The 22,271-nt window shown below is 41.6% G+C and overlaps 1 protein-coding gene across 1 annotated transcript; it reads left to right on the plus strand.

Moving 5' to 3' along the window:
• The first annotated feature begins 770 nt into the window (after positions 1 to 770).
• On the plus strand, positions 771 to 15,348 carry TAGLN3 (transgelin 3). Its single transcript, XM_051627640.1, has 5 exons — positions 771 to 1,156; positions 1,577 to 1,758; positions 2,620 to 2,794; positions 8,304 to 8,406; positions 14,802 to 15,348. The coding sequence occupies exons 2-5, from the start codon at positions 1,579 to 1,581 to the stop codon at positions 14,941 to 14,943; spliced, it is 600 nt and encodes a 199-aa protein (XP_051483600.1). The 5' UTR covers positions 771 to 1,156; positions 1,577 to 1,578; the 3' UTR covers positions 14,944 to 15,348.
• Positions 15,349 to 22,271: the final 6,923 nt, after the last annotated feature.

Here is a 22,271-nt window from a genome sequence, read left to right on the forward strand (position 1 = left end):
CTTTTGCTGGCAAAGCTGATTGTGAATCCACCTCAGGTTTATTAACCTCCTTTCATATCCAGCTGAACACTAATTCATAGCAGGGTGGATAACACAGCATGGATGAAAGACATTTGATGAAGTCTGGTGAAACTCAGAGAGGAGCAAAATTACTCTATTTAATAAAAGATAGGGCTGCACAAATCAGACAAGAAGAAAAGTCTCTTGTCTTAGCTTTCCTTCTCTCTCCTCCCACCACTGCAGTGGTATAATCAAAATTTAAACTACCTTATATGGGTGTATCTCCCTTGCTACCACTGAAGGTATGCTGACTCATACCAGTAGAAAATGCAATCATTGTGCCTTGTGCCAAACCTACAGTAGGTTTGCTTTGCTAGTTTTTGGTGAATTCCCCTTTTTTTTAGTGGTTCAAGTTGTTTTCTCAGGGTGCTATTGCACTATTTGGTAGCCTAACATATAATAATGATACAGCGGTAATAATATTCTACTACCTGCCTTCTCTTCCTTGAGTTTTCACTGGATTGTCCCCTTGTTGAAACTTCTTATCAGCGTCAAAACAGGGAAGAGGAGAAATTCTTTTTCACACTCTAAGCCTGTTAGTATTGTGATGCAGAACAGGGAGAAGACGATTTTGCTTCTGTTTTGTTATTAAAAATAAATGTGATATGTCGTAATTTCTGTTAACTTTGTTTAACAGAGTGAAGTCCCTCTATTTGTATTTCTAATTATCTGGTACTAGGATATTTGTGCAGTTTGGGTTGAGGCAGACTAGGTGGAGTAAAACCGATCCTGCAGGATGAACAGCGCAAGGCTGAGGAAACATGCATGAAAACAGACTGCAGATGGGCAAGATAAACAGGATCCCCGGGCTGTGACTGAGTAGGCAGGCCTCTTTAATGGCTCTTAGCAACGCCCCTGCTTTGACCCTCCTCATATGTGAGGAAAATCAAGTCAATACACTGCTCTTCAAACCAGGATGCTGCAGCAGCAGCAGGGCATTGTGGCAGCTTTCATCTCATAAATTCATCAACGCTTTTCAGTTTGCTGATCTCTGGATATCTATCCCTGCATCTCTGCTGAGGAAGACCCTAACTGCAGCTTTAATCGGATTGTTTGAGGTCCCATGTACAACCTTCTTCTTATTGGCAAGTATTAGGTAGGCAATTTTTAAATGCTTTTGGATTTGCAAGCAGCTTTAACATTGATCTGAGACCTCTATTGTATTCTCTGTAAACATAGCAGAAGCCTCTCTTTAAAACCTACTCTGTTTTAAATCTTGCTTTTCGTTTGTTTTTGTGGTTGGGCACAGGGGATATCTATTTTTCCTTCTTTTTAAAAGAGGTTGTAGCTGATTTGTGCTTTTTGGAAATGGATATTCCCTTGCTGATCCCTCCCCTGCTCTGCAGAAGAGCTATAACCGGTGCCATACAGTTACTTTCAGTGCTGATGAACATCTGTTCAACTGTCAAACACATGGGGCAGGCTGCTCACTCTTTTATTCTTTAATTTTCTGGTCTGTACTTAAAAGCTGCAGATCAGGACCCTACCCACTAAGTAAGTCGTGCTTTGGTTCCAGAGATGGCTAACAGAGGACCAAGCTATGGCTTAAGCCGAGAAGTTCAGGAAAAGATTGAACAGAAATATGACCCGGAATTAGAGTCTAGGCTGGTGAACTGGATTATTGTACAGTGTGGAGAACAGATAGAGCACCCTCCTCCTGGAAGGCAACATTTTCAGACGTGGTTGATGGACGGAACGGTAAGTGTTATGTTCAGGTATATACTTGTATGAGTTTATATGCACAGTGTCCTTATTTTCTGTCTTCATCTAGCTAAATTGATAAAATCTCATGGCCAGTGTATAAATATCTATTTTAACATCTGTTGTTTTTTTTTTCTTTTTGACCAGAAATCTTAATGTCAGAAGATAGTATTCTGCTAGGGCACTGGAATTAGCACAGTACTTATAATTCTTATGAGTCATGTATGTTATACATGAGTATGACTCATTCCTTCAGCATCTTTTCTCATACAGTTAAATGAGATTGCTTTAAAATAGGATGTATACTTTTCTCAATATAAAATCATGAGTGTTGACAGGGAAAGATTAAGAGATATAGAAAATCCGTCCTATAGAAGGACTGGGTTATGTCATAACAGTTTTCTTCTTGGGAATGATTCTGTAGCTAAAATGTATTCCAATGAACAACAAGCAGATGTTGCTGTTTGCAGTGGGCTGTAAGAATGTGCTAATTGCTGAATCTCTGCCAAAGTGACTTTAACAATATTTAAATTGACATTGCTTTTTTTTTTTTTTAGCTCGGGCATGTGGTTTCTTCTGTGTCAGTTGTTATATAACCTTTACCAGTGATTGCTTTGTTGTTTCTAGCAGATTAAGGTTAATATTGTCAGGCTATTGCCATCAGTTAATGAAAGTTTTAGTGCATTTCTAATATCCTTTGTTTATTATAAATTCAGTTGTTTGTTTTTAATGGAAGAAATCATGTCCCTGACAGAAACTGGCTGGGTCAAAAGCATTTTGCAGCATCATTTCATGTGCAGAAATTGCCTTCTATTTTGGTGACTACTTTCTAATTTTGTTTCTGTATTTATCTCTCAGCTGTTATGCAAGTTAATAAACAGTTTACATCCTAAGGGAAATGAGCCCATTGCAAAGATCTCTGAATCAAAAATGGCTTTCAAGCAGATGGAGCAAATTTCTCAGTTCTTAAAAGCTGCTGAAATCTACGGAGTAAGAACAACAGATATTTTCCAGACAGTGGATTTATGGGAAGGTAAAAATAATAAACTGGAAGCCAGTTTGCTGTCTCCATTTTACTTTGCTTTGATGTGTTGTAATGATGCATTTTTGTCTAAGGCACAATCTCTAATGTAATTATCTCTTATTTCTGTTTGCCTTACCTCATTACTATGTTCTTCCGGTGCTGCATTATCTCCTCTGAGGGACTTATATTGCCCTGAGGACATAACGGAACCTTTCCAAACTTGTGTTATCCAAAAGCCCATCATTCTGATAGAAATCCACAGACCTAATTAAACAAATGTTCTCTATGCTAATTATTTCCTAGTAAATAGCTTCTAAAAGAAAATATGGAAAACCCCTTTTTTTCTGCTAACAAGATTTTATTGCAGTTTTCAAATTATGAGCAAAGCTTAAATTAGAGCCATAAAATGTGTTCCCAGAAGCATATATGCCTCTGTGGAATTTATGAAGGCTCATTTATGACTAGCAAGAAGCAAAACTCACTGCTAACACCATGTTAGCTGAGCATGTCCCTCTGAGGATACAGCCTTTTTAGAGAGGTCACTATGGCAACAGCAAAAAAATTCAAAGTGCCCCTGTTGTTTTGCAGTAACCCAGGTGAAGGTTATCTCCATCCCATGCTCGAAGTGGAAACTACATGTTCTAGTTCCTGAGGAGCTAAGTCATTTGTGCATTCGTATGGCTGGTTTTGCCCATTTCTTTGGTGATGCATCTCTTCCTGGTGCTCTAACCAAATACACTGTATATCCTGCATCTCTCTGGACAAGGTGATGCAAAATGCATTGTGTGAAGGCTCAAAGCAAGGACAGCTGCAGGGCAGTGAAAGGGTGAAAAATCTGCCAATGAGAATGAAACAGTGGAGAGAGGAAAACAATCCATTGATTTTTTGTGTAGGAGCATATATGGAGTGAAAAAAAGTGGGGTCTCTTTTCACAGGCTGATGGGATAAGCGGAAGGTCTCCTCTGAAGGACAATTTGAGGAATGAAAGACTAGGAAGCTCTTTGTGACTGGGTTAGAAGGGGAGGATATTCTGACATTTGGAGTTTCTGAGATCTGTAATGTTCTCAGAGTGCCAGATTTGCTTGAGAAATCCTACCTTTGGGCACAAGGGCAGGATTGTTCCTTCCAGTTCAGTCTTTAGTATTTAATCCAATCTACCTTAAATGCCTTCAATTAAGGGATTTTCACTTCCCTCGAGTAAAACTGTCTGTCCCCCCCTCCCTCAGCCTAGCAGGCTGCCGAAAGAGAAGCTCCATCTATCTTGTAAAGGATGACAATAGCTCATTTTGAATGCTGTTCTTTGCAGTCTTTTGCATCTCGTAATGGTTCCACACCACGCAACTGGAAGTACAGTACATTGATCTTTACCATGAAAAGGACTTGCTTCAAAGACAAAAAGCTCCTAATGATGGTGGCTCTCCCCTCATTTCTCTTCCTTTCACTCATCACCTTTTCTCAACAGATGTAAGGAAAAAAGCTACTAACTTCCAGAGGACAGAAAGTCAAAACACAGCTCACAACCTAGGAGGGAGACATGCAAGACTTTTTTCCACTGTTATTTGAGGACTTCCCAAAACTAATCTGTCTCTCCTCATTTTCTCACTCCCTTTTAGTCTCTCCTGCAGCTCATTTCAGTGCTGAGCTGAAACAGTATGTCTTTCCAGTAGTGAGTCACTGCAAGCTTTTTGTGTCTAACCTTAAATCTGACCTCTAGCATCTGTGCTGCTCCAAGGCAGAATTGTCTGAACCTGGATACATTAGCTGGACAGAAAGGACAGCCTCTTTTTCAATATTTCATAATCACATGTCACGGTTTGACTCAGGATTGACAACAATGCTTTCAATTCCCTGCGCAACCATAGGGAAGGGGTAGGGAAGGAGAGAGAGAATGGGAGAGAGACTCTCTGGATTGAAAACTAAACGACACAGCTTTAATTAAACACTAATGAAAGAAGAAAAAAAAAAAAAAAAAAAGAAAAGTGGCTTCATCCTGGCTCAAAACAGGACATCACAGCACTCCTATACTTCATGCCACAGCCTCTTTAGAAAGTGAGGTGTCCGTGTATGTTTATAGGGGAAAAATATATGTGTGACTAAAACCCAGCTTTTCTCTGACACTAATTGTTTTCCGAGAGCTATTGCTTTGAAATTCTTACTAGTGATTAGTGAAAATGTTTTAGGACACAATCTGCTGCTGGCAGTTTCAAATTCACTCGGTCCATCTGGTACATTTAACTTCTTCTCTGCAACTTCTTGGTCCAGTAGAAGTATTACTCTCTTGGTACTTTCTTACACAAAGTTTTTGTGTGGAGCAGCTTTCCCTAATCCATGCTTAAGATATTACGTGCACTGTTTTTTACAGATACCTTCCTGGTATACTTCCTGGCAGGCAAGGGATAGCTGTACTTCTTCAGCCTTTACAAAAAAAAACATTTCAGGAATACCATGTAGAGCAGTTCTCCATTTTTGGGTTTGAACCTTGCCCTTTCTGGACCTGCAGAAGAAGGCCTTCCAGCCAGGTTTCCCCCAGAGAGAAAAGCTTACCATAAGAAATTACCAGAAGCCCCTTCCTCCTTGTACAGGCAGTGCCAAGATCCTCTACAAGGCTATGCAATTCAAAGCATGCTGCACAGGACACAGAAGATGCAAAAGAACTGCTATCAGCGTTGAGACCCTGCAGCATGATTCAGGGAAGCTGAGGCTGGGGGCTGGGCAGGCAGCCCATGTGCCTGTCAATGAGCAAGTGCTGGAGTTGTGGGAAAGCACTGACCGCAATTTTCTGCAATGCCAGAGTCAAGCCTGGCTTCAGAGAAATTAATGTTATTCCTTCTGGCAGGTGGCTGCAGTGTCAGGCCACTTTTTTTATACAGTGGTTGTGTAAAATTTTTCACAGCCATTTTTCTGCTAACCACTGAATACCTTGTATCCTTTGCTGGAAGAGAGCAATTGTCACAAGACCATGAGGATCTGGAGTTTTCCCTCACCTGCAGCACCCCTCGTATGCAGCAAGGAGGCCCTGCAAAGCAGGGCTGTGGCTGTGGCTTTGTTTTGTCAAACGGCACTTGGCTCCCACTCGGTCTGTTTTTCCCCTGCAGCATCTCCTACTCTCCACTGACAAATAAAGCAGAGCTGAGGGCAGAGCGTGGGGGGGCTGCCAGATGGCTCTGTGAGGCCCATCGTCATATTTGCTACCCTCTTTTGTTTTGTTTTGTTGGTTTGTTTTTTTTCTGCACTTGCCGCTGTTATTCAGCTCATTCACTTTTAAATCCTTCATCACAACCCTCTTCATCCCAGTCAGTCACTGCACCCCTTTTTATATGGGAGGCAGCCCAAGGACGTTGTACATGGCATCTGTTACAGCATATGGTGCATCTGCTGCTTCGGGGAGCCCTGAGTGTTTCTGCCTTGCGCTCTTCCGTGTGACCTGTGTACGCACGCATGGGGGATGTCAGCTCGTCAGCTGCCCTCTAAAGCAAGGACCCTGTCTGATGCAGTTTGTGTTAACAAATACAGTAAAATGAGGATTCTGGATGGCTGACAATTTATTTTCTGAGCAAACAGTCCCCTGCAGATAGGAGTGCTATAAATTTTAATAGGCTGCGTAACAGCCACAGTTGGAAGCGGCTAGATGTTTTCAGCTTTAGGATGTCTTCCTCACCTCAGCCAGGATGTTACGCATTTAGGTTTGTATGAACCAAAGCCCTGAGCTGCATCTGTTTATAATCAGGGTGATACATAACATAAACACAGAATGTGAAACTCTCCCTTCCTTCTACGTGCCAGCTGGTCTACAGTGATTTTCATTAATATTCGTCCACCAGGGCTATTTCTGAAATCTGTTATCAACATGTCTCTAGCATCTCATGTTTCTATGAATTACTTATTATCTCAAGTGAAGAACTTGCAGTCAAAATCAGATTTGTTAACTAGATAAATTATTTTAGGAAAGAGGAAGAACTGGAACAGCAAGAAGGGAGAGGAGTCACTATTAGAAGGATTTCAGAAGAAGGGAGAGGCAAAAGGCAGAATTCCAACAACTTACCACCTCACATAATTGGAAATATGTGCTGTATCTCATTTTTGCTAGAAAGTTTTCCAAAAGTTAACATGTCTGGATTGGGTAATAAGCTAGGGTCTGTCTGACTCTGATGTCTTAATGTTCCCTGCCCTTTTTACATCAAGGGTCAAAGTCCAGGGGAAGACCCAAGAAAAAAGATAAATCTTAATATATATATATATAAAAATCTGTCTGTCCATTGTTTGAGGTTTTTGTTTGTTGTGGTGTTTTTTGCTGTTTGTTTGGTTTTGTTGGTTTTTTTGTTTTGTTTTGTTTTGGTTTTGGTTTGTTTGTTTGTTTCTGTTGTGTTGTTTTGTGATTTTGGTTTTTTGGGGGGTTTTTTTGTTTGCTTTTTTGGTTGTTGTTTTGTTTTGTTTTGTTATTTTATTTTTTTACTTCACTGGAGGAATCAGCAAAAGTTGTTGACCAAAAAGGAAAATTTATTTTTTATACTTATTTTGGAAGAAGAGATGGGAGGAGAGGATACAACTTTTTAAATGCAAATGTCTATTGAAAACAAGCCTTATATTTCAAAGGTGTAAGGTGCCCTCTTGGAAACCTGGTGAATTTTCAGCTAGATGGAAGCTGTGCCTCTAAGCAAGTGACAGGCAATTTCACCCTTCCCAATGCAGATGGGAGAAGTTATCTTCTGAGCAGCTTTTTCTCACTGTTTTTTTATGGAGAGAACCTAAAGAACTAGTAAGGACCAGATATGTAACTTTTGCTTGGCTAAGATGAGATGAGCCTTGACTTTTTGAAGTGAGGAATGAAGTGAGGTAACATAGAGAGGAAGTGGAAGAATAGTGGACTCCATGGCAGAACCTAAAGGTATGAATCTGCAGAGCATTGTTCCTTTCCTGAGAAAGGAAGGCAGCAGGAGGGATTTGCGAGGTGATTTGATGGTTAAATTGGGAAGGACTGATAGGAGTTGTCTACACAGGAGCTCTCCAGGACTGCTGTGAGCTCTGTTAGCACAGGGACTGCCTGGAACTGCCAGGAGTTAAATGTTGGTATCAGTCTTATCAGTTTACAGGTGAAGAAACCGAGGCACAGCACTGCTATTTAACACACTGCTCTCCTTCAGTTTTACCGAGTATATTACCATTCTTTGTATGCTAAAGTGATCTCTTCTTAGGAGAAAATTTTGCCAAAAGGATTATCTAGAAGGACTTCAAATACTATGGAGAAAAACATTAAAATAGCCAGAGGCCTGTAAACCTGGAAATGCCTGAATTGTTAAGTATCACCTTAACGCTGTCCCCCTGATGGCTTTGAATAAGCTCTTGCATGTCAGTACCTCTATTTCAGCAAGGGTAAAATAACATTTATAATGCTATTAATGCACTTTTTCAGGGAAGCTGAGTGATTTAGTTAATAGATTGCATAAGACTGTTTATCAGTGTGCCGAACTATATTTTGTGCAAAGATTTCTTGTATTAATTTCAGCATCTGTCTTTCTAGGGAAGGACATGGCAGCAGTGCAGAGAACCTTAATGGCTCTAGGCAGTTTGGCAGTCACCAAGGATGACGGCTGCTACAAAGGGGATCCATCCTGGTTTCACAGGTAAAGTCCAAAGCACAGGTGCTCAGAATTGTCTTTCCTGGGAAGCTGGTGATATTGTCTGCCTTTAGGCTTTAAGTAAATTTATTAGGGAAGGAAGGAAAGAATCTTTCCAAAGCCTCCTTGTGATGGAGAGATTTTCTCTTTGGTGTCTAGAAGAGGTTATCAAAGACCCAACCAAGCAGCAACATTTCCTACACTTCACCGATTCCCAAATATATCAGTATCACTGCTAGGCCTGCAATTTGCCCTATCTTGTCAGCCTAAATTTACATCAGGGATGCTGGGAAAGAGCCTGTGGGAGATGTGTAGTGCAGCCTTTTCTCATGTAGCCCTGTCACACCACCTTATGTGTCCCTTGTGCCCCCGAGCTGGGCCATCAGTACTGGTACCAGGACTAAGGAGTGCACTGCCTGTGGCTACAGCCCTGTTTTAATCCCGGAGGTGCCCCTTTTGAACAAGGCTGTTACAGGCTGTGTTTCTGTAGATGTGTGGATGTGTGCATGCATGGGGACCGTGGTGGCTGTCTGGCTTTTGGTAGTGCACACAGGGAGGAGTGCAGCATCCTGCTCCAGGCACCTTCATAGCATATAATCTTGCTGTGTGAGGGGCCCACACTGATCACTGAAGAAAAGACAATCTTGTCCACTGACATTATCCCTTATTCTTATTCCTTAGAAGGAGAACAATTATTCTTAGGAAATTCAGCCACTAATTTTGATGGCATTTACCTATTCAGCAGCTTCAGCTGATCCTCTATATCCATTTATAAAGAAAAGGGAACAAAAATGTCAGCAGCCACGTAGATATGGGTGTCCTAAGAGTAGCAGGCAGGAAAAAATGTACTTTTGCCTCCTATCAGATAGCAGACAGAAAGACTAATGAAGACAAGGCTGTCATGGATGTCTGCAAACCCCCATATAGTGATCCCTTTACCGAGCAAAGAGAAGGCATCAAGTCTCTTTCCATTTTTCATCAAAGCAAAAATTATTTCACTTCCTAGTAATCTTTTTTCTTGGGGGGTACCACTTATCTGTGAAGAATTCTATGTCTTGGCAAGCTGTGTATTTGCTCTCAAACTCCATTTGTTTTGGCTACAGAGTCTGAGAAGCAGGGATAGGAAGAAAAGGAAATCCTCCCACAGTTAGTCCTCCTGCCCCAAAGGCATATTATTGACATGAGATTCTGCCATCTAAGAATATTCCCTAGGCTGAAATGTCTGATGTGTGTTAGCAAAAAGAGTGACAGCTGCTTGTCCTTGGTTTCCTTGAATTTTTTTGATGCCTAGGTGAGGCTGAGCAAAAGTAAAGCAAACTTCACTTGGTTTGTCTTAAACTTTGAACTGGTTTAGCTCTAGCTAAGGGAGACTTGAGTTTTAGGTGAATAAATGCAAACTCCTATGCATTCTTTATATGAAATTAATTTAAATTAACGTAATACAGTGCACAAATAAATTTGTATTTATGGAATATAATTGGGTTTAAAATTGGGTTCAAATCAAGTTACGTGCTTTAATATAAACCAGACATGAAATCACTATGACCCAGACAGGCTTATTTGTTTTATGTAACTAAAACAAACTCTTACATGGAAAAATTAATTTTCATCTGGACTCTTAATTGTGGTTGGGAACAGTTTTCATTGGCATAAATGAAGATGTGATCACCTCCCTTCTTCCCTAGCTGTCTGTTCTGTCTGTACTGTTTGGATAGCCAATCCATATCTATTGCAGCCCATGAAATACTGTTTTATAGCCACTGCCTTAAGGAAAACTAGTGTTATTTCTAGAAGGAAAGAATATATTATAGATCAAGCCCCCTCACTGTCACCTAGTGTTAGTCACGAGTCAGTCTGATTCTTAATCATCTTAAGTTAAGTTGAAAGTAGTCAAGTTACAATGGAATAAGAGTATCCATGCAGGGATCTAGTAATATAGATATCCCTACTCTGGAGCTAAGCCATTTAACTTTCTATTGCCAGTGTCTTAGATACCCAGCCTCACCAGGCCTGATTCCCTGTTCCTTGCATGCCCAGCAGGGTTCGTGGATCCAGGGCTGTTTGTTCTCTTGTGATTTGGCAACCACAAGCACTAACGCACAGTTGGCACAAAAATGTAACAGATCTGTTGGGCTCAGTTTGCGGTAAGGGTGATGCCAGGTGATGGCAGACAGGCCAAACAGAACTTGACATAGTGTGAGACACTGAGGGGAACAGACTTGCTCTCACCTCTTTTTCTGCAGTCTCAGTTAAGGCCATTTCCACCAATCTAAAAGTGAAATGCAAGTATATATTGTCATCTGTAAAACCGTCATATACTAAATGTGGTGCTTATGATGGTAAAAATAACACCACAATGCAAACTGCATATGTACTCAGCTTTCATTAGCATATCCAGTCTTCCCTGTAGTCTCTCTTTTTATTTCTTCTTTGCAGCTCTCATTATTTTTTTTCTGTTCATTGTTAATTTTCAACTTTCTGTGGAAATACTCCCCAGCACAGATGAAAATTCTAGGAGGAAAGAGAAAAAAATAATAGAATGTGTTGCTGGGATTTTAATTAAAATAAAGGCAGACACAGTGAACCTGAGATTCAATTAGGTAATAGAAGTAGTTCTAAAAACATCATCTTGTGAAGATTCTGGCAGTAGTTTGATGCCCGTGTAAGCATTCTGGAAGAGCGATTAAGCAGCAGTGAGAGGGGGTTGCTTTCCAAGGCACCCGCCATTCTTTGTTCCTCCATCCAAAAGGGCACGCTTTCTGGCAGGAGCTGCAGGATCTGAAAGCCTGTGGTGGGCTTCTATAAGCCCTCTTACTAGTCTGTACTTTTAACACTGGAGACCCATTCTGAAAAATTACAGGTCAGAATTGGCTTCCTGTGAATCCTTCCCACTTTTCAGCTTTCCCAGGCTTTCATGGTGACATGAGTTCTTTTCCCTGAAATGTTCTAAATGCCCAGAGCCTAGCAAAGAGTTTAAGTCCTTTTTTGGACTTGAGACAGGGTGCTCAGCACAGTACAGGATCAGACCCTCACAGAGAGGATCATGCTGATGGCTTTCAATCACAGCAGGCACCTAATCTAGCATTCTCATCTAGTGCGTGGGGAGAAAAGGGGAATTGTAACGCGATGCCTTGTTGCAGGGTAACCTGATCCCAGGACAAGGAGACACAGCAGGGAGAAAGATTGTACCCGGGTGGGAGTAGAGTCAGGTTGATCCAAAGCCTCCTTCAGTCTGGGGCTCTTCTGATTAATATGGTTTATTTGGTACCAACAGACTGATCCTTCTCCCTGGTAAATCACTTGTTTTCCCTGCTTTGTGTAAATGAAAGATTAATTCCAGATTAAGAGTTTCTCTCAAAGCAGCAGAGTATGAACTTTTGTGCTTCTTAACTGCCACTTTATCCCTCAGTATTCATAAAATCATAGAATCATCAAGGTTGGAAAAGACCTTCAAGATCGTCAAGTCTAACTGTCAGCCCTACAGCCTCCAACCAGTAAACCATCTCCTGAAACACCACATCTATTCATTTTTTTAACACCTCCAGGGACAGCTCCTCCACCACCTCCCTGGGCAGCCCACTCCAAGGCCTCACCACTCTTTCTGTGAATAATTTTTTTCCTAATATCCAATCTGAACCTCCTCTGGTGCAGCTTGACCCCATTTCCTCTTGTCCTTTCATTGGTCACTAGGGAGAAGAGGCCAACATCTGCCTCCTTATAACCTCCTTTCAGGTAGTTGTAGAGATGTCTCCCTCAGCCTCCTCTTCTCCAGGCTGAACAGCCCCAGTTCCCTGTTAGTAGAGAGAAACTATCTTCATGTGCATGCTGGCAGTTCAGTGTTCAGTACAAAACAGTGTTCAGTTTTGGAGACAAACTCAGCCAGACCTCCTGCAAGCCTCCACAGACCACACCCCACTATGCTGCACACCTCTAATGGCCAGATAACCAAACAAACTCAGACATCAGTGAACCTCTTCTAAGGCAGGATTTTGATAATATCATCAAGGAAGTGCTCAGGGGTTCAAGGTCTTCATAGAAAGAGTTCCCAAAAACATGGAGTGGGAAGCCTGACTTGACTTTGTGACATGGCTGTGTGTACCCAGAGCCCCAAGACACCACAAAATTTCCTCATTTCACAAGAGGTGCAGCAGGGCAGAGAACAAGCAAGCAACAAGTTAATTCTGCTGAAGATTGCAAGAAAAACCAATAAACCCCAGTAAACAAGAAAACCTGTTAAATTAATAAACCTGCTGTTTCTCAGTTTAGCTTAATCCTACCATGTGTATACCCATGACAAATGCCTGATAAAGAAAAAAACCTCATTAAAGGGACACCACTAATCCTGAAGAAAAACCAATCACAGTTTCTTCTCTTCTTTAGTAATATACATCCATTGTAGGTAATACTTTTGATATGTAAAACAAATAATTAAATGCAGAAGTCTTTGTTGCTGGTTTTGTTTTGCTTTAAAATGCAAGACGAACAGTTTGCATTTTTAAAAGCAAAAATATATTTTCTAGAAATTAAAAAGGGAAAAGAATTAATTTCAAATGTTTCTTGATGCCATACTTGCTGATCTTATCTTTTCATTATACTAAGCAGTTTTATTCAAATCCTCCAAAGTATTTCAGCACCAAGTCCCAGCACATTTTGGCAAGAAACAGGTACCTAAAATAGACTGGAGGTTGGTGACAGAATCTGAGGCTTCCAGCTCTGCCTTCTTCCAGTATTATTCAGAGACAGTTTTCAGGGTGCTGGGTTCAGGGCAAGGTTATATCCTGCTCCATGAAGTGATGACTACATTCCCCAAAGCAGTAGAATCATAGAATCATAGAATGGTTAAGGCTGGAAGGGATCATCAGGTTCCAACCTCCCTGCTATGAGCAGGGAAACCGCCCACTAGACCAGGATGCACAGAGTCTCATCCAACCTGGCCTTAAACACTTTCAGGGAGTGGGCAGGAGCGATGTAGGTAGGGATTGTGGAGCAGGAGTATGGCAACCACAGACACTATACACGCAGTAAGCACTTCTATCAGTACAGCAATTCTGGGTGCATTACTCCTTGTAAACCTAGCATCCAAATGCTCAGAGGGAGGAAAGCAGGATAAAGGAAAGAATAAAAAGGAGACAAATTAAGAAAAGGGTTAGTAATACCTGAGATGCCAATAAGCTACCACATGTAAACTGTCTTCCAACTAGGAACTTAACAAACAATTTACCCTTCAGGAAACACTTCACAAAAAAAAAAAAAAAAAAAAAAAAAAGCCATTCATTTTATGACTTCTTCAGTATTTATCTTACCAATTGGAAAATTTTATCTGGCTGCACTGTGCTCAGAAACAGTACCCAGAAAATCATTGCTATAATTCGCCTCTGCAAAATGATTGTGGGTGAGATGTACCAAGCCTAAAATACCAAAGACAAAGATAATACCCAATATTCTGATATCATCTGTTTGAAAGTCTCTTTACTGGGTTTAAAGTAGAAGTTAACAGTAGGATTTTATTTTAAAAGAAAGGAAGGACAATTTTGCAAATTTATACCACCAAGTAGGTGTTAGTTATTGCTTAGATTTTGTAAAATGCCATCGTTTTATTTTTAGTTGTTTTATGGGTTCTATTACTGGAAGAAGTCATGGCCACTTCTCTACATAAACAAATGGATTTTCAGGGAAAAGAGGCTCCTTTTAAATCTGACAAAGGCTTATTGATCCAAAGGGCTCTTGAAGCCAGGGACACCAAAGAAAAGCGGACAGTGTGTTTTGACAGAAGATTAAGGACTGTCACACAGTTAAATCACAGGTGCAAAGGACAGAGTCTGTTGCTTAGAAGAGAAAGGTCTGGAAATGTCATCAGAGCAACTGTTTTGTCCTGCGGGCAACCCTCATCTACTCTGCAAAAACGAGCAAGTCACTTCTCTGTCCCATTGTATCTCCATCCAGCTCTTATTTACTCCACTGCATTAAATTATACTGATTTGTACTGTTGCTCTAGGTGGGTATTAACTTGTATTACAGCACAGGTAAGTGTCTAATTGTTCAGATCCCATGGATTACATCTGTTGACAGCTATAGGGCTTAACACAAATAAACCCTATTATGTGTATTTTATACAGCACTACTTAAATATTTTACCCATCATAGCTGCTGGGGTTCTGGTGTAAGTGGTACATTGAAAGTCTGAAGTGTTGCAGATTTGACTAGTGCATTTCATCTAACTGCAGGAAAGCAATTAGCCCAGCTAGTATTGTCCAGCCCATAGGAAAGTATAAATGAAATATTGCATTATAGGGGATATGTCTGTTAACATGAGCCAATTTCACATTGCTTTTCATGATCCTCTGGGCATATGGAGAATGATGGTATGTGTGTATGTTGCTTTTTTGTCTGTATCTGGACAGGAAAGCACAGCAGAATCGACGAGGGTTTTCAGAAGAGCAGCTTCGTCAGGGACAGAACGTAATAGGCCTTCAGATGGGAAGCAACAAAGGAGCATCACAGTCGGGTATGACAGGCTATGGGATGCCAAGGCAGATTATCTAAAAGCATCTCCCTCTGTAGGGAAAAACACGCCTTCTGCAGCATGATCTGTTAAAAAAAAAAAAAAAAAAAAGCAAGCTCATTAGTTCCCTTTTTGCCTGGTTTTTAATAGTTAGTGCTCTCAAAGGTTTGGAGTATTTTTGGTTTGGTTTGTCTTATTTGCAGCTGTAAGAGTTCATCTAGAAACTCGGGTTTTTGTGGTGGTGTGTGTCTGTTCACAGCACGTGCGCACTGCTGCCTCCTACTTTTCACTTCTGAACTATGCAAAGACAATTATTCTGTATTAATTTATTTGCAAAGTGTTATCTTCCGTATTTGTCTCACACCACACTTGTATTTCAACCAGTAACCTCGTTCTTCAATTCAGTGATGATATTGTTTGACTAAGAATAAAGAAAATCAAAGATACCTCTTAGACTCGTTATTTAAAGAAAGTAAAAGAAATTAAAATCAACAGCCACATGATACAGTGCTGAGGAGTTAAATGTTTTGAATGGTTCATCTGTCTCATCTCTGACCTAGAGCCCTCTGTGACTGGCTCTTTGCTAGAGCATTTACAATCTGTGTTACATGTATAATTTAGTGTTTGTCTAAAGGCACATCCAATGTATTTTCCTAACAAGAAAAAAATGTGTTATCCATTGAGTTTGATTCATGTAGACCCACCCAATGTAGCTCAGATTTCCCTTGACTTAGTGGGCTGGGTTGACTGCAGCTGGCAAACTTGTGTATCAAGCTAAACTCAGTTTAGTAGGGAAAGCAAAAACTGTATGGGAAAACAAAGCAGAATAAGGCATTAATTCACTACTTCCCATTGGCAGGCAGAGATTTAGCCGCTTCCTGGAAAGCAGGGCCTCAGCATGCATGATGGCTACTTGTTACCACAGGCATGCCCCCTTCTTCCTCCTTTTCCCTTATCTTTTGTTGCTCACCATGGCACCAGATGTGTGGGATATCCCTTCGGTCAGTCGGGGCCAACTGTCATGGCTGTGACCCCTCCCAGCTCCTTTCCCATGCCCTGCTGTGGGGCACAGTGAGAAAGGGAGAAGACCTTGACATGGGCTGCTGGGGAATATAACTCCATCCCAGCCAGACCCAGTACACCCTGCAGCAAGGGGGTCTCCAAACTCAGGGAATTCTTAGCCATGAAAGGACAGTATGTAAGAGAGAGAGCTGAGAACAGGCTTTACCTTGTAGCTGCAAAACTAAGTGTGTTTTAAATGCACAGGAAGAAATAGAAAAAAGGGCTAGAATGTTTCTGACCTGAAAAACACCCATAGTGCAAATAATATGTTATACTCAGCTGCAAGGGCCTGTAAAAGTGGCTGGTAGCCAATTTTGGGGCAGTTGGCTGCAAAGTCAGTAGAACTGTTTGCTGACATAGTCATCTGGCCACAAAACCTTACCAGAAGAGGTTCACCTGCTAGTCAGCACAAGTTGCCTCATGGCTGTGTGACAAATGCACTTGGGGGATGCACACTATTCTCTCTGCAGGGTTTTCTCCCTGTTGTTAACTGTCTCCATCAGCTTCACTCACAAAGCCCAGTCCATTCTTTTTCCCCACAGGCGAATAGGAAGGAAAACGTAGTTGAACTCTGTGGGTTGTTTTTTTTTTTTTTAATTCCTGACAGACTTCCAAGAAGGCCTGAAAATGTAATATCTACATAGGTAGAAACAAAGCGTATCTGTTCTGACAGCTGTCTGAGTGCCTACACACACAGATAGGGGTGACTTCTGCCTGAGTCTAAACCTAGTGACATATGGTGCCAGCTAGTTGTCCACTGAGTAGCCCTGAAACCAGTGACACACAGATCAATGTGGCTTCAAAATTTCTGCCACTGAGTAAACTGAAGAGAAGAATTCTCCAGCTCAGATGAAGCTGTATCCTCCCTGTCAGAAGAAGGATTTGAGATCCTAGTGGTAAGTGACATAAAGGTCACTGCATGGTCGAGGCTGAGGGGATCCTACCCCCACTTGCACCTTCTCTTATACCTGCCAGGTCATCTTGGCTCCTCTGATGTGCTCTTGTCGAGCCCTTTTTTGTATTTACTACCAGCTTATGGCTATTTTTCTGTTACTCGAGTGAATTAGCTCAGCAGAGGATCAGATGACCACCCCAGATGGTTCATCTGGGGTAGATGATCATCTTTCAGCTTTGATGGGGTGTTAGCTCAGTGTGAATTATAACCCATAACTTCCCCCCCTAGATATTACATTAGGCGTTACCTGAAGAGAATTAACAGTTTTTCTTATTAAGATAAAAATGCTGATTAAGAAAATCTGGCCTGATGACAAGAAAAATGCTTGCCACCAAAAATTTCACCTTTGTGAATGTAAGCAGCAGCCATCTTTCCCTAATGGAAAGCAGACAAAACAGCCAGATGAGAGGAGATGGGAAAAGCAGCCTTGCAGGTAAGAGGGCTGAGGTGTCAGAACCCGACCCCTCTGCCCCACACTACCTGCACCGGGGACACAGCCCTCAGGAGCCAGACCTGAGCTTGGTCACCTGTGTCTCCCCCTCCCTTTGGCTGCAGAAGCCAAAGGGTTCCTCTTTGGAAGCAACATTTTTTAGTGCCATGTGCCAATTACAGTTCCAGAGTACGTTATTTTCTGTATCCCTGATGCCTTGCTGGGGCATCATTTGCTCCCCTTCTCTGACAAATTTTTCTCTCACCTTGCAGCCAGTGGAGAGGACATGGGCAAATTCAGGTCCTAGTCATTAGCATGACTGGCTCAGAAGAGCAGACAGACATACTGGCCAGAGCAGCAGTCCCTCCAGCCCAGCATGCTGCCTCTAGTAGCAGCAAAAGAAGAGGCTGCTTAGAGTGCTTGAGCCTGGCCACTCTCTGCAGTCCCTGTCCTTCCTTCTCCATCAGGATCTGCAATTGATGCAGTAGGGTACATCCCAGAAGAAGAAAGACCACGCCCCAGTTAAATGTTCTTTCATCAAAGCTACATTGTGTAACTAAATGTGCTTCCATTAGATTTGGCATTCTAACAGTCTCATTGAAGCTATAGAAAACATCACGTGCTTGTGCAGGAAAAAAAAATAAAAAAATTATGATAATTTAAACTGTGTTAGCAACAACAGCTGAGTGCTCCAGGACACAAAATCTATACCCTGTGGCTACAGACACAAGACCAAGTTAGTGTGGGAAAAATAACAAAAAACATTGATTCCCCAAGGTCTTATTTTTTGTAACGCCTCCCCAAGCTCACAACACATTCTTTCATTACTGTAAACAATCAAACTAATCTTGGTGTTAATATCTGGCAGTAGATGCTGCAAAATGTGCTTTATTCAGTGATTTAACTTAATCCTTCCATATTCCCACATGATGAACATAGAAATATTAATTTTGTAATTAATTAAATATTAACACACTCTGGCCTACTAATGTTCTCTTATTAAAACATACTTACTACTAAGTTTACAAACATCTTAAACTAAGAAGTAACTTAATACAGTACCAGGCTAGTTTAGTAACCATGATAGCAGGAAACGTTGCTTTTCTCATATTAACAACAAACCATTGTCAGTTTGCTTCTACCACATCAAGAACACTTATACAGGTCTAGAGCCTAATTAATTTCTATTACAACCTTCTTCATACATGACTTCTGAACACTTAGAGGAGTATGGGATGAGTGCTTGAGAGGGGGTGTCCTGTGTTTCCTCTCTTAGCTATGGGGCTCTCTAATGCTTAGGGGAGGGTCTCCTCCACAGATGATGAGCAGGGAGGCGATGGACTCAGTTTGACATCAAGTATGAGCTAAGGTAAGACCCCTCACATGATACCTACAACCTTTCTTGAAGCCTGGTTGTGACTTAGTCAACTATCCCAGCTTAAAACAAAAATATATCTTTGTGAGAAAATGCTTTAAATATCCTCTTCCACAACAGCCACACCAAAAAAAGCTCCATTATAGCAGGCTGGGCCAGAAACACCTTAACATTGCTGCCCCTGTGCTTCAGTTTGCCATCCCTGTAGAAATGTAAGTTACATTTATCAGCTTTGATGAAGGTTTTGTGACCATGACCTCATTACGGACAATCACTTAGTAATTTCTTTTCAACATTAAGGTGGCATCTAACGACCTGATAAAAGGATGCTCAATAGGTGTGTGGATGAGGAATAACCACGTACATGAGTTTGGTATCCAAGTTTATCCCGATTTATAAGGAGAGCAGGAGGAAAATACAACAGAAAGTCAACAGTTCATTCAGCCAGTTCAATTAAGCTGGAGTCTGAGGACTGTTAGGCTAACATAAGATGTTTTAAATAAAATCTAATGAGAGGGAACAGCATGAAGAGGCTTTTCTTTTCCATATATTTGCCCACAGCATCACTTTGCAACCTTCCTCTGTTAAGCAGCAACCCCCGTGCTCCTCAGGGGTGTGAGGAGAAGGTGCTGCTGGCAGCAACCGACACCAGCCAACCCTTCACTTCTGCCAGCAAGCAGGGATGTTCCCACTCCAGCCACAGAACATTCAGACCAAGCTGACTTGACTTACCAACGGCTTAGGGCAGAACAGAGCCACCAGGGAGAGGGTGAGGACATCAGTTTCGTGCCAATGTCTGTACTCAGTTGCATTTGGCTCTGGCTGCATTGTTGGTTTTGCCACTTCTCTTGTATGAAAGCAGGGCTAATACTTAATGGTGATAGCTTCAACTGCTTGGGAGTTAATAGGATCAGTGATATGGGAATGTCTCCTAACTAGAAATAGACTTTAAATATCTTTAGAAGTGAGGTGAGCACCTTTAGGTGAAAGAAATTAAGCCACGGACTCTGAGCCTCTTCTGTGGCTGCCATGGTAGTTCCTAAGCCAGGGACTGAGGAGCCACTGAGGCTGAACATGAGCACATGTACACAGACCCTCCCCCCTCCAGCTATTTTGTCTTCTACAAGCTTCAAAATAAATATAAAATCTGTTTTTTTTAATGTGTGTATAAGCTTTGAAGGCAAACAATTTGTGACACCCAAAAATTAAGGCTATCTCCAAGTAGATGGGGAGAGGAATAGACAATTTTGTCAGCACTTGTTTTGCACACAGTATTCTCTTGTCTGGAAACGTGTTTTTCCTCTCTGTGGGGTTTGGTGTCCTGTAGAAAAGGCAAGTGACATGGGCATGAAGACACCACAAGTGACTGCTGGGAAAACAAATGTGGGCAGTCACCTCTCTGCACTCTAACAAACAGACGTACCTATTTAAACTTCATTGAGGTTGTTCTTCCCACCTGAACCTCCAAAATAAAAACACCACAGTTCTGTTACTAAGCCCAAGCAATGGAAAACCTTGAGGTAAAATGGGAGAGTGGGATGAAAGAAAACAAAAAAAAAAGGTATTAACTGTTTCTATAGGAAGAAAATCACAGCCTTGGATGGAAAAGAACTTTCCTCCTCTCATCTTGCAGTGTGTGACAGCACAGTGTGTGATGCTGTGACATTCAAATAAAGTTTTAGTGCCATTTCTCAGATGCAGAAATACATTTGTCTGTAGTCCTATTTGATTTATAGAGGAAATTAGAGATGTGACCTTTCTCCCTAATGAAATTTCCATTAAATGGCTCACTTTGCTAGAAACATTGCTCCATTATTGGACAGGAGTAAATCCTATGCTTCAGTGAGTCAGTGCTCTGCAGACAACATGGCATGTTTAATGCTTACATATAGATTCAGAAGAAATTATGTCCAGAAACATAGGAGTGGGCTCTGTTCTTCTCTAGTCTGAGGACGTGCAGGGCCAGACTCTCCTGGCTAGGTGAGAGGCAGTGCCAAAGGGAAGGAGCTGGCATCTCCAGGCATGTGGCTTACAGGACCTCAAAGCAGCAGAATGTGTCAGAGACAGACCAGTGACTGCTGGGTATTTCATTTCCAAACTGGATTTTAAAAAAGGTTATGCATTGTCATCTTGTCAATAAGGATGTGAAGTGGACGAAAGCTTTTCTGTTTGCACAAAAGTCAGCAAAATGCTCTGTTTATCTCAGTTCTTGTTAAGGTACAGACAAAAATGAGGACCAAAATGAGCAGGGACTGTTTTCAGGAGTGGGTTTTGCATTAAGTGTCATTATGAGTCAACGTTTTATGCTAATTTTCTTTGTGTTAGCTCCCACAGATAATGCTGATGGAAAGGGTAGCTCTGCTGCTTCCAAGTCCTTCCAGAAAGCTGCATAATAGGTGTTGTTTTGACCAGGTTCTTAAAGATACTGAGCACCTGCCCCTGTGGATGTGCCTTAACATTCCCAGAACTGCTGAGCACCGGCCCTGGTCTTTGTGGGTTTTTCTCATGATAAAAAGGGGACAAAGCCACTTCCTCATCTTGCAGGAAAACACTCATATAAATGCAGGTCTGGCTTTGAAGTGCTTGGATACCATGGCAACATTAGTTTTCCAAGTGAATAGAAAAAACTTTTGATGCAAACAGGAAAAATCAATGCTTCAGGTAGCAGTTTGGAAAGTGTAAGTGTAAGTGGAATATCAATAGAAACTGTGCACGTGCCAGGAACGATTGTCATCTCCTGATGTTCTCTGAAGAGACCTTTTACCCTCATCTGCCACTACAGTTCAGTAGAATCAAGCACGGTGTCACAATTCATGAAATTATGTTAAATCAAAGCAGCATTTCTTGGATACCCCCTGCCTCCTAAGGGTATTTTGGAATATGGTTAGTGGTTCAACTCCATGATCTTAAGGGTCTTTTCCAACCTAAAGGATTCTATGAAGGTGGGCTACAGCTGGGTACATACACAAGTAGCAGCTGGAGAAAGTTTTGCAACTGAAAAGCAAGAACTTCAGCTCTAGCCAGGTGGATTTGTAACTTGGTTGTATGAAGGAACTGCAGAGAAAAAAGTTCAGGCCTTATCTGAGGAAAAATGAGGTGGGGTTATCAAATCTCAGGCTCGTGTACATAAGCTAAAGCACACTCTTCTTTCTTGCTTGTGGGAGCTTTTGCTCTGAGGCAGTGTCTCTAAAATGGCTCAGCATTGGCCAGAGCTGGTGGGAATGTACCAAAGCTATTAAACCTTCTTAGCTGCTTGTTATTAAGTGCATTTCATTGCTGAATGTTGATGGAGCCATTATTAACCAGGGCCAGTGTGACCACAGATGAAAGCAAACTGTGTAGGAGTGCAGCTGTATGAAGGCATCTGTCTCCTGAGTGCACATGGGTCCTTGCAGGAGCTGCTGGGGGCAGAGGACAGCTGGCCCTTGGGAAAGGCTCACAGCTAAGATGTGCTGAATGCCGCTGTGAAGGTCAATGTAATGAGTTTTAAGGAACAGGCCTGAAGTTCCTAAGTTCTGGGAATTAGTTTTTTAGCTCCTGTGCATTC

Source organism: Apus apus, chromosome 1 (assembly GCF_020740795.1).
Source record: "Apus apus isolate bApuApu2 chromosome 1, bApuApu2.pri.cur, whole genome shotgun sequence".
In the NCBI taxonomy this organism is placed as follows: Eukaryota; Metazoa; Chordata; class Aves; order Apodiformes; family Apodidae; genus Apus; species Apus apus.

What these genes read in the sequence shown, in the direction of transcription:
- TAGLN3 (XM_051627640.1), top strand. Translation starts at nt 1,579, where the DNA reads ATGGCTAACAGAGGACCAAGCTATGGCTTAAGCCGAGAAGTTCAGGAA. An exon ending in CGTGGTTGATGGACGGAACG is followed by an intron (nt 1,759 to 2,619) that starts GTAAGTGTTATG and finishes TTTATCTCTCAG; the next exon opens with CTGTTATGCAAGTTAATAAA. An exon ending in GACAGTGGATTTATGGGAAG is followed by an intron (nt 2,795 to 8,303) that starts GTAAAAATAATA and finishes CTGTCTTTCTAG; the next exon opens with GGAAGGACATGGCAGCAGTG.